General features: G+C 40.1%; 1 protein-coding gene across 1 annotated transcript; it reads right to left on the minus strand.

The window, feature by feature from the left end:
• Nucleotides 1-1,899: 1,899 nt before the first annotated feature.
• On the minus strand, nucleotides 1,900-13,985 carry LOC306743832 (dual specificity protein phosphatase CDC14AB-like; the record flags this gene model as incomplete). The annotated part of the gene is made up of 14 exons (XM_079226396.1): nucleotides 1,900-1,969; nucleotides 2,179-2,310; nucleotides 4,163-4,254; nucleotides 4,376-4,598; nucleotides 5,821-5,959; nucleotides 6,120-6,350; nucleotides 6,607-6,694; nucleotides 8,052-8,114; nucleotides 8,413-8,479; nucleotides 11,253-11,332; nucleotides 11,426-11,518; nucleotides 11,718-11,793; nucleotides 12,520-12,610; nucleotides 13,940-13,985. The coding sequence occupies 14 exons, from the start codon at nucleotides 13,983-13,985 to the stop codon at nucleotides 1,900-1,902; spliced, it is 1,491 nt and encodes a 496-aa protein (XP_079082522.1).
• Nucleotides 13,986-14,427: the final 442 nt, after the last annotated feature.

A 14,427-nucleotide genomic window follows, 5' to 3' on the forward strand; every position in this document is an offset into this window, starting at 1 on the left:
CTCCCTGAGGCTTTGGAATTTTAAATTTTAAATTTTATTGTTTTGCCAAGTGGAAAATCTTTCAAAGGGAACTCCTCTTATCTTGGAGTTGGGGGTGATATTGGGTCACTGAAAATAAAAAAAGATATATAAATAGATATATTTAAATATAACTAAAAAGTTTGTCACATCCTTTTTCAAGCATCTTCCCCTGCAGGTGGCTACTCGTAATTTGCAGAGCCCCGCCCTCGCTATCAACGGATAACTACAAAAATGAAAAAGTCACGGAGAAAAGTGAAAAGAGCGTTAAATTCTGTGTGGACCCATTAATTTGCTTTCACTGCTGCCTGACCTGTCTGATGTGGTGAGAAATGATCAAACAACAAAACATCTCATGTTGAAAGACTCTTCCAGAACAAACACACAGCATCTGCTGAAAAGTATCAAGCTGCAGATGAAGAAGAAGAGCGATTCCTCAACTGCTGCATCAAACTGACCAAAGTAAATATACTCTCAGGAAGTGGATCACGTCTCGAAACTCCACTACTGCTGCTGGTTCTGTGCCAGCTCATGAGACAGTGAGGCGTCCGCTAGTAAAAACGGATCCGTCCTCCTCCGTTTGCGGTGCTCTAAAAGTCCTTAGTGAGGACGCTCAGTGTAAACGTAGCAAAGGATATGCGTTCAAAATGTAAACATCACGTGGGGATCAAACTATAGTTTTTGTATATATAATATGACTATATATACATAACTTTATAAGCTGTGATACCAAAAACCTTTGCAGTCCAGACACATTTTTTTGGTGGAAAAAAGGGCAAAATGGCTCTTTGGATAGGAAAGGCCGACCCCTGCACTAGACTGAGTCAGCAGGCCCCTTCAAAGCAGGAGCTCCCATGGCGTGCTGTTGTGGAATTTCTGAAAACCACGTCATGATGGATCAAATAGGAACCAGCCTCATGGCAATGTTTCAACAATGTGCCTACTATCTGGACGTGAACAAGGTGACAGCTACCCACTGAAGGGGCAGCAGGTGACCTGTTAATGTAGACTGCCATGGCTTTGTTGTCAGCCATGACAATGATGTGCTGAGTCTCAGTTTTGGCAGCAACTGTCAAAGTGTGAGAGAGAGAGAGAGTGACAGAGCTGTGACGGGCTGGTGAGGCGGGAGTGATGCAGAGTGACAGGGGACTATGGAAGCTGAATTGTGGCATAATTTGAACCCCTGTGATCCAACATTTCTTTGCTTTGTTTTGTTTGATACATTTAATTTTGGGCGGCTGTGGTTCATGGGTAGAGTGGTCGTCCTGAAACCATGGTTCGATCCCTGGTCTCCCCATAGTCTGCATGTGGAAGTGTCCTTGAGCAGGACCCTGAACCCTGGGCGCCTCACGGCAGCACACTGCTCCTTAATCACTGAGGATGGGTTCAGTGCAGAGACCAAAGGATACATTCTTCTCCTTCTTCTTGATTTGTACTGACCTAAAGTATATATATATATATATATATATATATATATATATATATATATATATATATATATATATATATATATATATAAATAACTGTTCATACTCAGTGCTCTTTGCTGATTCATACGTATTTACTGATAATTAAGTTAAGCTATTTTTGTCAAAAACCTATAGTATATTAAGGTCCCAATAATAAAGTGCCATTGCAATGTGGCTTTGTTCCCTGAAGGTCTTCTCGACTGACGTGCAAAGTTTACACCTCATAGATGCAAGTTACTTCCCTTAGTTCAAATATCTGGGTGGAGCGGTGGGAGTGTAAAGAAATATAAGTGTTTCTTTACTTTGAGTTGTTAGACAAACAAGTAAAACATGTGTTAATCTTGATCATATTTGAGGCCTAGACAACCACAGCATGGTGGTAGTCCGGTTTATGACTTCCTTATCAATTGACTCAACCTTTAACCACTGTGACGTCAGTGAACGGCAGCAGTTTGGTGCTGAACAGACCGAGGATGAAGGGACTGGGGAGAAAGGAAGAGAGGAAGAGGAATTTGCTTCATCATTCTTTCATTTCTTTGATTCATGCTATACTCATAATACGAATGTCTGCACAATAGTGTTGTCAGAGTCAATTACTTGTTTTGGCTTATTTAGCTCTTAGTGTTGTAAAGTTTTGATCGACTGCATTTCACGAGTGCAATTTAAATGAAACATGAACATGGACACGCACCTCTTGATCTGCATGGCGAGGGAGGAGGAGGAGCTTGGTACAAGCTTCTTGTACGAGGAGGGGAAGGAGATGGGGACCTGAGGGGACTTGTGGGCTGGGATGGAGCCGTGAGATGCTTTGGACAGGTTCACCCTGAATAATAAACACAAAGGACAAACAACTGATTAGAACATGTGTATTTTTGATATTTCCCAAATCATAAAATATAACTAACAATCATGAATAGCACAATGTAATATAAACAAATATATAAACAAACTTAGACTAGAAAACAAGAGTAGACAATGGTCACTCACAAAAAAGCAAATCACATCAATTGACTTATGAGAACACAAGTATAACTTTATGCTGCTTACATACAAAACATGAATGAACTGTATATGTGTCATAATAAAACATTTGGGGTACAAGTTGAAATCAGGCTGAGCTGGACTGGAATTAAGTGAGGTCATCAATCAGTATGAACAATAAGAATGATAACAGTTTGATGCCAAACTGGACTTCAAACCAATGTCAATCTGTGCACGCACCCTCACACACCCACACACCCACAAACCCACACCCCACACACACACACACACACACACACACACACACACACACACACACACACACACAGGATTTCAAGGGAACAAGGCATACATCTAGTCCAGCGTAATTGTATCTAATAAATATACTAATTACTATTTTCTCCTGTTGCACCAATCAGAGCTGATGGAACATCCTACTGGGGCTGGGGAAAACACAGTGGGGCATTGTGAGAATGACACAGGAAACAGTAGCATTCTTTGTTAACCAGGTTTTCTTATCCAAGCTATGCGCATTCTTATAAAAGAGAATGTAATTCACTTAGGTAACATAATGTAACACTATACACTTTCATTTCCTCTCCTTTATTTCAAACGTGACAACTGCACATTCGAAAGCTCTTAAACAAAAACTTCATGCAGCTGATTTCATGAATTCAAGAATTGCATTTAGGTCTGACATCATATTGAAGGATATGTGGACATAGTTTTTGATCAGGATTTTGAAAATCCTCGTTACCTCGTACGTCATCAATTTGTGTCACAACGACAGCTAGTTTGTGTGCTAAGGGAAGATCACAGCAATGGTCAATAATTCTGTGGTTTCATGCATTCTCTGTGTGTGTGTGTGTGTGTGTGTGTGTGTGTGTGTGTGTGTGTGTGTGTGTGTGTGTGTGTGTGTGTGTGTGTGTGTGTGTGTGTGTGTGTTTGTGTTTCGCCAGAGTTGAAATATTTCATCTCTGGTGAAGAAGCGGAAGAGCGGAAAAGCGAATTTACACAACGGTTTTTTTGCCTCATTCGCGCCGCCCAGCTCGCGCGGATATTTCGCAACTCTTTTGGTGTGAACGCACCATATAGGTAATGAGGGAAGGACGGCCTGACTGATAAGATCCGATCAAGAAGCAAATGTGAGTGTCTTTAAAAAAAGGCTAGTTTCTAAAGGTCTCCTTTTCTACCCGTCCAGACTGAAACGCAAACCCCAGAGTTTTCAAACTGAAAGGGCATCAGGAGCATTTTCAAATGGTTCCATTTTAGGGTTCACTAGAGGGTGTTGACGCTAGGCGTAAATGTAGTAAGCGTTATGCGTTTTAAAACCAAAGTCATTATTGTGGATGTAGCCTGTCAGTTTAATATGAAGCTAATCAGCCTATTAGCACCTCTGAAGCTCACAAATTAACACTTTCTTGTTTGTTTAATTAATACAAAGATATGACACAAATCCCTGTTTTCAACCTGTGTGCTACCCTAAGATAACGTTGTCTCTTATTTAGCTCATGCAAATTATATTTTTATATTAGCACGATTGACTTCGACACAAGGTCTTCTCATCTAACTCTGAAAGAAAGTGAACAAGTTTATTTTTCAAAATGGCAAACTTAATTTATCCAACAACTACATACCTTACCCAAATTCTAACGTTAATGTTGACCATGAAAACAATTAGAACCAAATTGTACCTTGAGGAGGAGGAGGGTGATCGAGGTGCTCGTTTCCCCTTCTGTGCTTTCAGCTTGTCTCCCTGAGTAAGACTGCCTTCCTGGCAGTTACTCTGCACACATACAGTAGACAATTATCAGCATCAAAAGAATATGTTTTTCAAATTGAAAAAGAAAAGTCAACCCTTTGATTACATTTTAAATATAAACCACATTGTTTCTAGTTTTAATTACATCCAAGCTGTAAGATTTGTAAAAGGTAGTGTTGATCGAGAGGTCCTTCATGCTGGAGAGCAGATGGGACATGACTTCCTGTGTCCCTCCCTCAGAGCCAAGGCTGTGGAGCTGCTGCTGTTGACGATGTTGCTGAAACTGCTGCCGTCGACTCAGGCTTCGCTGCATGATCTTCTGTTTGGAGCGATGGACGTCACCCTGGACCCACAAACTGTGCTGTTTCCTACACACACACAAGGAACAGACACCACTGTTCATTGACCAGTCAAATTCTTGAGTCAGATATTATTGCTGGTCAAAAGTCTTTTCATGAATGGAGCTGTGGTGACAAGCCGAAAGCTATCAACTCTCATGCAGTTGTCAAATAATAATTCTTAATACCTACTCATCAATGTGTTTTGTCAGTGACAATACCACAGAAAAAGAAAAAAATAATGACGAGCAGGAGATGTGTGGAATCCGTCCAGGCGGACGACTTGGGAGACTTTTACCTCAAGTTTCCTGAAGAAATACATCCTTTTGTTAGCTATTTTTTCACTTGGATGGAGATGTGTAATTGTTGGAAAAATAGTTTATTTTAGTTGGGCTGTAACCTTTAAGAGTTTTGCGCACAACAGAGCGGATCCTGGTGGTCTTGCCGAGAAGCACCGGAAGGGGGTTGCTCTCGCAGGAACTTTGAGGTGAGGAACAGGGCACATTATTCTAATGCCGGGGAAGAGAGGACCCCACCTCAGAAAGACAATCAAGATCAAAGAGGACAAAATGTGGGTTGGGGGGTCACAAGGTATAAAGGACAGAAGCAGAGACAAGACCTTCGAGGAGCAACTTGGAAATATGACTTGTGCAGGATTTCAACTTTGCAACTCAACAGTAATGAACCAGAGTACTTTCTAAAGCTAATCGCCAGGCACTTCTTACTGTTTACTTTCTTAACCCCAGCACCATTGACGTATCTTCATGTCCTTGGTTTTACTGTTGTTGAGCTGTTGTTCTCTAAGCACCACTCTGTGCATTTTGAAGAGCCCCCATAACTGCTAGTTTGTGGAGAGAGGCCCACATCATGTCCCATGCCTTCAGTCTTAACCTACCTTCAAATGATGGTTAATACTGATTTGGCGCCATCTACAGTTAAACGGTATGCTGCAGCCATTTGTCCTGCCAAGAAGGCTATGGGAAGAGACCGCCTCATCGGAATGAGGCAAAGGAAGTGTCTCTCCGACTCTGCCCACTGTGCGCTTTGTCTAAGTAGGTTGTACGCACAGTTAACATAAGGCAGACACAGCAGGTATTCATTCATTACAGAACGTGCTCGCAAGGCATGGCTCATCCAAGACAGGGTTTGTCTAATTAGCTGTGTGACACCATCACACAAGGCTACATGCGATGAGAATGGAGCCTCCATAGGGCCTCTAGAGGCAGAGGCCACGACTGATACTACAACTCACTCTTCTAAGAAGTTTTGCTGGGGGCCGATGATGGAACCAGGTCGGCAAATTCTGATCCATGCAATGGCCTCCCCTGCAGTGAACCGGATATGCTTCATCAGGTAGCAGCCAATCAGAGTGCCTGTACGACCAAGGCCAGCTGTGATTGGATGAAAGGAGAAAGTTTGAAACAAATGAAGAAAATATTTAACACCTTGACAGCCCTCGACATATACAGTTTTATTGTCTGCCTATTTGCTAGATGCAATGTCTTTCGCTGTGAAAAAACAAAATCAATACACACAAAAATGTACTCCTACCTTTACAGTGCACAGCCACTGCTCCTTCAGTACTTTCACATATGTGCAGGAAGCGCCTGACGATGAGGTCAGAGGGCGTGGTCCCATCGAGGAAGAAGAGGTCATGGTGTTCAAATCCTGCATCCTCAAACCGCCTACTGTCATACAACTTCCTGTTTAAACGGACCACAGCTGTGACGTCATTTTGGCGAAAGTAATCAAAATACGCCTCTGGTGCGTGGAGAGGATAACCTAGAAAAAAAACATGACTATTTTTTTTCCTGAGTAATAGCACTTTTAAGTAATACCAAGAACCATTTACAAATAGTCTGTGCCTGACTAGTATAACAACCAATACTTCAATAGTGGTGGAAATGTGGATCGTGCAACTTCTGATCAAAATAGACCCATGCCATTCTCATGCTAATTTCAAAAGAATAAATTAAATTAAATAAATCTTTTTTTCTAAGGGCGCCACAAAATGCTGGATAATTTCAGTCTGACTCACCATTCTCTATCTTACTGTGAGGGTGAGGACTGCTGAATGCCAGAACTTTTCCTGGAATGATCCAGTTCATGTCCCCGTTTTCGACTCTCTAAAAACAAAGACAGAAAAGAAGGAGATGCAGTGTGTGACGAGGCATCAGCTATGAAACACAACAGGTCATGTAAGAATAACAGTAATGTGACTTTGCTCAGGAGGATAAGTACACTGGTAACTGTCCTTTCCCTCTTTCATACCAGAACTGTGCTAGCTTTGCCTCTGCTACAAGAACAGTGCTCTCTTGCTCTTTGTGTTCAGCACATAGGGGTGACTGTGGTTCAGTGGTAGAGCAGTCGTCCTTCAGTCAGAGGATCGGTGGTTCGATCCTAGGCTCAGCTAGTCCATGCGTGTCCTTGGGAAAGACACTTACCTCCTGTAGCTGTGCCAACGGTGTATATTCATACACCGTTGGCACAGCTACAGGAGGTAAGTGTCCTGATGGCACAGGTGGCACCAGCATGGTAGCTCCTCCCATCAGTGTATGAATGTCAGTCCTGATGGGCAGGTGGCACCTTAATGCTTTTTTTTAGTGAAGCCAATTATTTGAATACTTCTTCCACCCCTGATTTCACAGAAGGTGGCACCACCGTTACAAGGTGATTACAAGAAGTGGCAGAAAGATGAAAGAGACAGAAAACATTGACATAAGAAGGTCATAGACAGGAATATAATAGAATGGAATACAAACTAACAAGCGTGATAAGTGTAAGTCTTAAAGGTCAATCGACTCGTCATGAAGAGTACGAACCTGCTTGTATAATGTTGAGTGTGGCTTAAAGAGGAAGCTATATCCCTAATGATGTCACCAGAGTTATCTTCACTTGGGCTTGGAGAATCAATTCATGACAGAAAGCCTTACAAACTGGGGGATTGGCGTTTGAGAATTCAGGCTGTTTATTACACGGATAAATATTGGAAATGTATATATTAGGGATTCAAAATCAGGATGAAATGGCCTCTATTCCTTAAATTCTTATCTCTGCACAGATCTGTTTCCAACTTTATAAAAGAACAGAACTAAATGGCTGGAATACAACTTTAATTTGGGCTGGGGTCAAAGTAATGTGTATAGTGTTCTAATGATGCATGTGTGTATGTTTATGGTAGAATGAGTGTGTATGGCAATATGTCTGTCCAGTCCCACAGCAAGTCGCTTGTGTCTGTCTTGCTAGATCCGTTTTCTGTGACCTATTAGATCACTGAGCAGGTGACGTTGTTTCCGCCTTGGGCTGCACCCACATTGTCTCAACACATTCAATGCTCCTCGTCTTTTACATAAATATGGAGTCTTATTATTACATGGAATGAAATTGCCCTCTTAGTGTATTTCATAAGGATCCATAATTGTGTCTTTTAATGGTACGTGTGAGTTGATGATACAGAAGTTACAAGTGGTGGTGTGCCCTCACCTCATAATGTTCATATTCCTCCACATCAAAACTATCAAAGTCAAAGAAAGCATGCTGTAAGGCCTGGAGAGAGAGAGAGAGAGAGAGAGAGAGAGAGAGAGAGAGAGAAAGAGAGAGAGAGAGAGAGAGAAAGAGAGAGAAACTGCGGTGAGAACAGAAATCAGTTTTCAGGGCAAATGCTGTATTTTGCTATATAACAAAATAGCTTACATCAGTCAAATATGATGTAACAACAAGGGTTTCAAATTATTTCCTCAGGTGACGACTGGACCAACTTTAGCTGACACAGTGTTGACAAATCTCTGGTAATGGGTCTGCGTGTATGAGGGGTACGCGGTTTAGTCTTATTGTGCTTGTTTACCTTCCATATTCCTTGTAAGCAATGGAGGAGCGTAAGGTTGAAGAAGCACTCTCCCACTGCTGCATCCCTGCAGGACACATGAGAACACAGCGAGTCAGTTTACTGGTGGTGGGTGCTGTTTTATACCTCAATATTGATCCTGTTAGTTAGCTTGTCAAAACATAACACACTAGGTGGATGGCCAACAAGAAATAATGGATATTTACATTTATATTATATATACTTTTAGCAATTTAATACTACATGTTGCAACGAAAAGCAAAGTTCACAAAAAGTGGAAATAGTCACCTCAATGTCACCCCTAGATTTGTGGACTGAATTTTTTATTACAAGTTTGGCATTTAGGTCGTCGCCATTTTGGCTTTTTGCAACCAGAAACTACAGGAGAGGTTGGAGCTAAGTACGACCGAACACTGAATAAGGCATTACTAGGTACTCTAAATACTACCTAATTCATATTCATTCACTGAAAACATACTTTGAAAGGGTTGAACTATCCTGCTTTATGGTCTGTTTGTCTCTAAATGATCATCATTTACGAAATGAACATCATGCTGTATTGAAGAAGACTTGAAACTACAGATTGAGACATAAACTCATGTTTACAATGTTTACTGAGGGAATAAGTCAAGGGAGACATAGAGTCATTTTCCATATTTCTGTACAACCAGCCTTCTTTTTGCAACTAGAGGAGTCACCCCCTGCTGGCCAGTAGAGATAATGCAGGTTCAGGACACTGCAATGAGAATTTAATTTAATTTCAACTGCATATTCCATATATCAAATCATTTTCATATCAGTGGGTTTGAGCAGCAATATCTTTACAAAAATCCCTACACACATATATGTGTGTGTATTTGTATGTGACGTAAATTGTGTGTATAGTGTTTATACAGTATTTAACTGTAAAGTGTATGAGACTATGGGAAAGGTGAAGTTAAATATGAAGTTTGCATTTTGGAAATGTGCTCATAGCTTTCTTGCTGAGAGTGGGATGAGAAAATTGAAGAAAAAAAGTCTGGTGTATAGGATTTCTAACAGTCAATTAGCAGAAATTATATATAGTATTCCAAATATATAAATTCATGTATAATAACCGGAAACTGAGAACCATTGTTATTTTAGAATAAGCCCTTTGTATCTACATGTTGTCCATATTACACTGTCATGTTTCTACAGTACCACTAGATGCAACGGAATCCTACATACGGGACCTTTATTAGCCGGGTTTTCTAAAAAATTGTGAAAGGTTTGCATATTTTTTTTTTTCTACTATAAAATAGCACAATATGTTAACAGTATCTCTGCAAAGTTTCACTTTGATTAGGTGAAGTAAAATATTTGTAGTTATTTATTTAGTACAGAAGTTTAGCCGAATCTCCAAAAATCTATGATTAGTGTGTGATATTGCCATTTTCTCATGTGACACGATGTTTATTTCACTTTATATGACTAATGGTGTTCAATACATCCACAAAAGATGGTGCAGTTCGAACCTGAGATAGTACAGGATGTGTATGCCAACACAAAAACAAGTTTAATGATAAACCAAAATGACCAGCTGGTGGCGATGCTAGAGAGGGAACTATTCCTTTTTACACTCAATTAGCTGCATTTTAATTAAAAACCAAAAAGTGCATCTTTAGGACACGAGGTATTACAACATACATTACAATTCAGAATATTCAGCCATCACAGACTCGACAGCTTTCATGCACAAACAAAAAAGTCCAACAACTAAGAAGTAGTTTCAAAAAGACTCAAATGACCTAACTTTAACTGAGAACACACACTCACTGAATCTATGACAAACACTTTACTATGGAAAAAGTCGCTGTCTTGAGGAGCAGCTTTTCCACTAACTCAAAATAAAATAAACAAAAGTGGAATTCAAAAGGATTCATATATACAACATTAACTTCTCTTGTGATTACCTCATCAGTAAATACTGAAAAACATTGTGCTTTTACATAAAATTAAGCAGCACTCAATTCTCAATTCTCAATTTTTGCTGTCATACAGGCAGCGCCATCAGTTGTGAATTTTATATTCAGTAGGCTGTTTAATTAAATTATCCTAAAAACCCACAGTCTCCCCCATATCAGGATGGTTTGACCCAACCTGGCACACGCTGCTGACAACATGGAGGACAAGTGCAAAACCAGTTGAAACCAGAGGCAGCAAAATAACGACACTCCGCTGCATAAAAAAGTCCTTTCAAAATAAAACCACAGGATACTTTTTTTTTTAAAAGAGATTTTTGTTGTTGTTGCTTTTTTTCTTTTTTTCAGGCAAAACCTGCGACCCACTGAAAACGGGTCGCGACCCATCAGTTGAGAATCACTGTTCTAGAACATACTCCACTACACATCATGCTCCTGACTGTCTGATAGACCCGGTTCCATCGGGGCATCCCGGATGAAGCTGCACTCAATGGGCGGACCGCAGGACAGAGAGCAGGACGAGAGGAGGTGGACTCTGTTCATTCTGGTCACATGACATCTATTGTACTTCTGTCCATCCTGATAGAGGATCCTCCTCTGTTGCTCTCCTGAAGGTTTCTTCCCCTTTTCTCTTGTTAAAGGGTTAAAGGTTTTTTTGGGGGAGTTTTTCCTGATCCGATGTGAGGACCCGGGATAGAGGATGTTGTATGCGTACAAATTGTAAATGCACTCCAGAAATGTAATACTGTTTTCATTTGGTTTGCCATGTGTTTCTTGTCTTACAAAAGGTTTAGCACAGCTGCCCTGTGTTGCATAATGACAATAAATGATCCTTGACCTTTAATCCATGACCTGGGGCTACCAGAATAATAATTGCGTGTTTGTGTGTAGTCCTACCTGAATGGCAGGTAGCATGTGTTGTTTCCTGATATCAGAGTTCTGTAGGCTTCCTCTGGGCTTCTTTTCAAATAAATGACCTATGGGACAAGGGATTACTGTATTATTAATAATGGGCATAAGGACAGACAGATACATTAAAAGGATGACTAAACCAATGAAGAGATATTTACAGCATAGGCACCGATGAGAAGCGCAGCATTTGCCCTCTTCTTCTGGTCATAACTGGTATAGTGGACCAGTTTCTTTCTAGACATTGTGAAGGACTGAATTGACAAAAAAAAGTCAATATCTGATGAAATATTTGTCAAAACAACACAACTGCACACGTTTTTTATTGCCCAATGTTCATTGAATGTAGACAATGAATTTACATCATAGAGCTTTATGTCAACTTAAGCAAGTGGGTCATTTGGCCGTGTGTATTTCTGGTGTGATGAGTACTGCCCTGCATGTAGATGTTACCTTGAGCTTCGCATGGACTTTGCAGCAGCATCTGTACAGCATGGCCAGGTTGAGCGGCCCAAAGTCTGCATAGAAACTGCAACACATAAAAAAACAGATGAATGTGTCATCCATCGTAAATCTGCCCTCTAATCAAACAGATTTAAATGAAACATGTTTGATAACTTCATGTATGAAAGCCGCACACATTGAAATATTCTCTGCTTCTTTTTTTTATAAGTATAAACCCTATCCAAAATTCCCCAATGTTCATTTGAGTAAAGTAAAGTTAATCCGATGTGGTTTCATGGGTATGTGTCCAAGTTAAACATCACCTAATAGAACTGTTCTCCTCTAAAGATATTACTGTCCTCAGTCAGACATCATATACTGATATATTTTAAACATAGAAAGAAACACAGACTATGTATTATTTCCTTTTCTTTTCAGAAATAGCAAATCATGTGTTGTTTTCTAAATTTTTATGTTACTCCAGCGAAAGGCAAACAAAAGCATCAGGATGCTGAGAAGTAGGGCACTCTGTCACATTTCTAGGAATGTTTAATAAATTTAGAGTGTTTTATGTCAAATTCTACAATTTGATACAGAGCCTGTCTTAAAAAAAATGGCTTCAGGATTTATAGCTACGATCTATCAGGCATCTATAACAAATATTTGGTGCCATTATGCATCCTTTACTGTTTATCCATACCTAGATCAGGGCCATTTGCCATAAATGTATTTCTGCGTGGGGTTGAGCATGATCTCTGGAATGTCTGAGTGACGCTCACCTGATGCAGCTGCTTGTCACTCAGAGGCTTACCTCTCGTACGGGACCTCGTCATCCAGGCTGAAGTAGTGCGTGTTGACTGTGTTCTTTGGCTTTACACGGAGGGTGGCAAAGTACAGCCGGTCTGTGGTGTACAACCAACACAGGCAGACAGACAGACAGACAGACAGACAGACAGGCAGGCAGGCAGGCAGGCAGGCAGGCAGGCAGGCAGGCAGGCAGGTGGAACACAGACAGTTTTATATCAGAGACGCTGTTCAAAAAGCCCTGGATCCCTACAGAACATATTGACTTCTATTAGCACAAAGAGATCAAACAAGGGCATTTCCAAACTTCCTGTTCATTAACCTAGGGTGGAATTCTGTTACTGTCAAGGATCTTTGGTACAGATCAAAGCCGGACCTGGTACAGTGAAGGAGACAAAAGTGGGACCATCTTTGTTGTGCTGTTTCTGAAAAGCTGGGTAGTTTGTCAAAATACTTGATTTATACATTTTGCACAAAAATGTTCCTGAGAAGCCTGTGTGACCAGGTCACGGAGAACAGATGGCCACAGTCACATATGATGCTAGGAACCCCAAGTAGCAACCTGGAAAGTCCAAAGGTGTTCCTAATAATGCCCAACAGACTAAACCACACCCTCGTTGCTTTTGAACCAGAGAGTTAGCTGAGGGCTTTACCTTGAGCCTGGGTACTCAGAATATAGTTCAGTAGACAAATCTACAACATTAAATGTAAAATGAGCTATTAGCCAGACATTTGCAATATACCCATATATATATATATATATATATATATATATATATATATATATATATACTTTTAAATGTGATGATTCTCAGGCAAGTTTCAAGCCTTCAGAACGTTTTCTTTACTTTCTAAGATGATTTATGGATGTTTCTTTACCAGGGATAATGGTATCTTCAGAAAATGTAACTCACACTGACTCTACAAATATGCACACTTACTTTAAAAAGGCAAACATGGTGTCAGTTTGGCTTAAAAAAGGGTTCTAAAGAAGGCTACCTCATAGATGTAGAGCTGTGTGTCAGTCACTGCAGCTGCTTCCAATGCTGACTGTCCTGGTAAGCAGAGCCAAATTACAATAACTAATTTACCATTGTTCTGTTTTTGCTTTAGAGAATAATCAAAACAGAAACAATGTATATGAAAGTATGTTGAGTATTATATCAACGGGAATCTGTGGTTCTCAATTGTGCAGTTATTGTAATCTACTGTAAGTGGTATTTTTCTTAGGTATCAATTTTTCTTAGGTATCAATGTGATATAGACACTGATTGTCAGTTTTTAGTTACTCAACAGGTTATGATTCTAAAAATGATTCTAAATGATATATTTCCCAACGGAAGTCTTAATTTCCTGATGAATTTATCTTACAGTTGATAAAATGATTATTACTCATAATAAAATAGCATAAATTATACGTAACTTACCTTTTATGAATTCTGTAGCACTGTACTGTTCATTATCTTCTGCCATTTGACTCTCTGACATGTGAGTAGAAAGAAAAGTTTTAGATCCAATATAAAGTCTTCCGTTTAAGTCTATATTAAATTAAAAAGGTTTATCCGGGTCTCTTAAAAGGACAAAGGATGTTCCAGGAAATCACGAGTTCTGTATAAAGTATAATAATAATCTACCAGGTCTGTCATTACTTGCAGTTAAACTGCCCGACTCCAAATAGAAGTCAACAAAACCCCAACCATTTATCTCCCTCAGATGACTATTTACTGTTGAAACTGAATAGTTATAATCAAATGATCCATCCGTGTCTTAATTAAAACGTTTCCCGGAATATTCCAGCAAATAGTCGGAGAGCTGAGGCACCAAACCGCCCAGAGTCAGACTGAGCTCTAATCTCTCTGCTGCTCGCACATGTCCGGACCTCGGTATTAGGTCATGGTTGGAGAGCAGAGGATAT

Source organism: Taurulus bubalis (genome assembly GCF_910589615.1).
Source record: "Taurulus bubalis genome assembly, chromosome: 1".
NCBI classification, from domain to species: Eukaryota; Metazoa; Chordata; class Actinopteri; order Perciformes; family Cottidae; genus Taurulus; species Taurulus bubalis.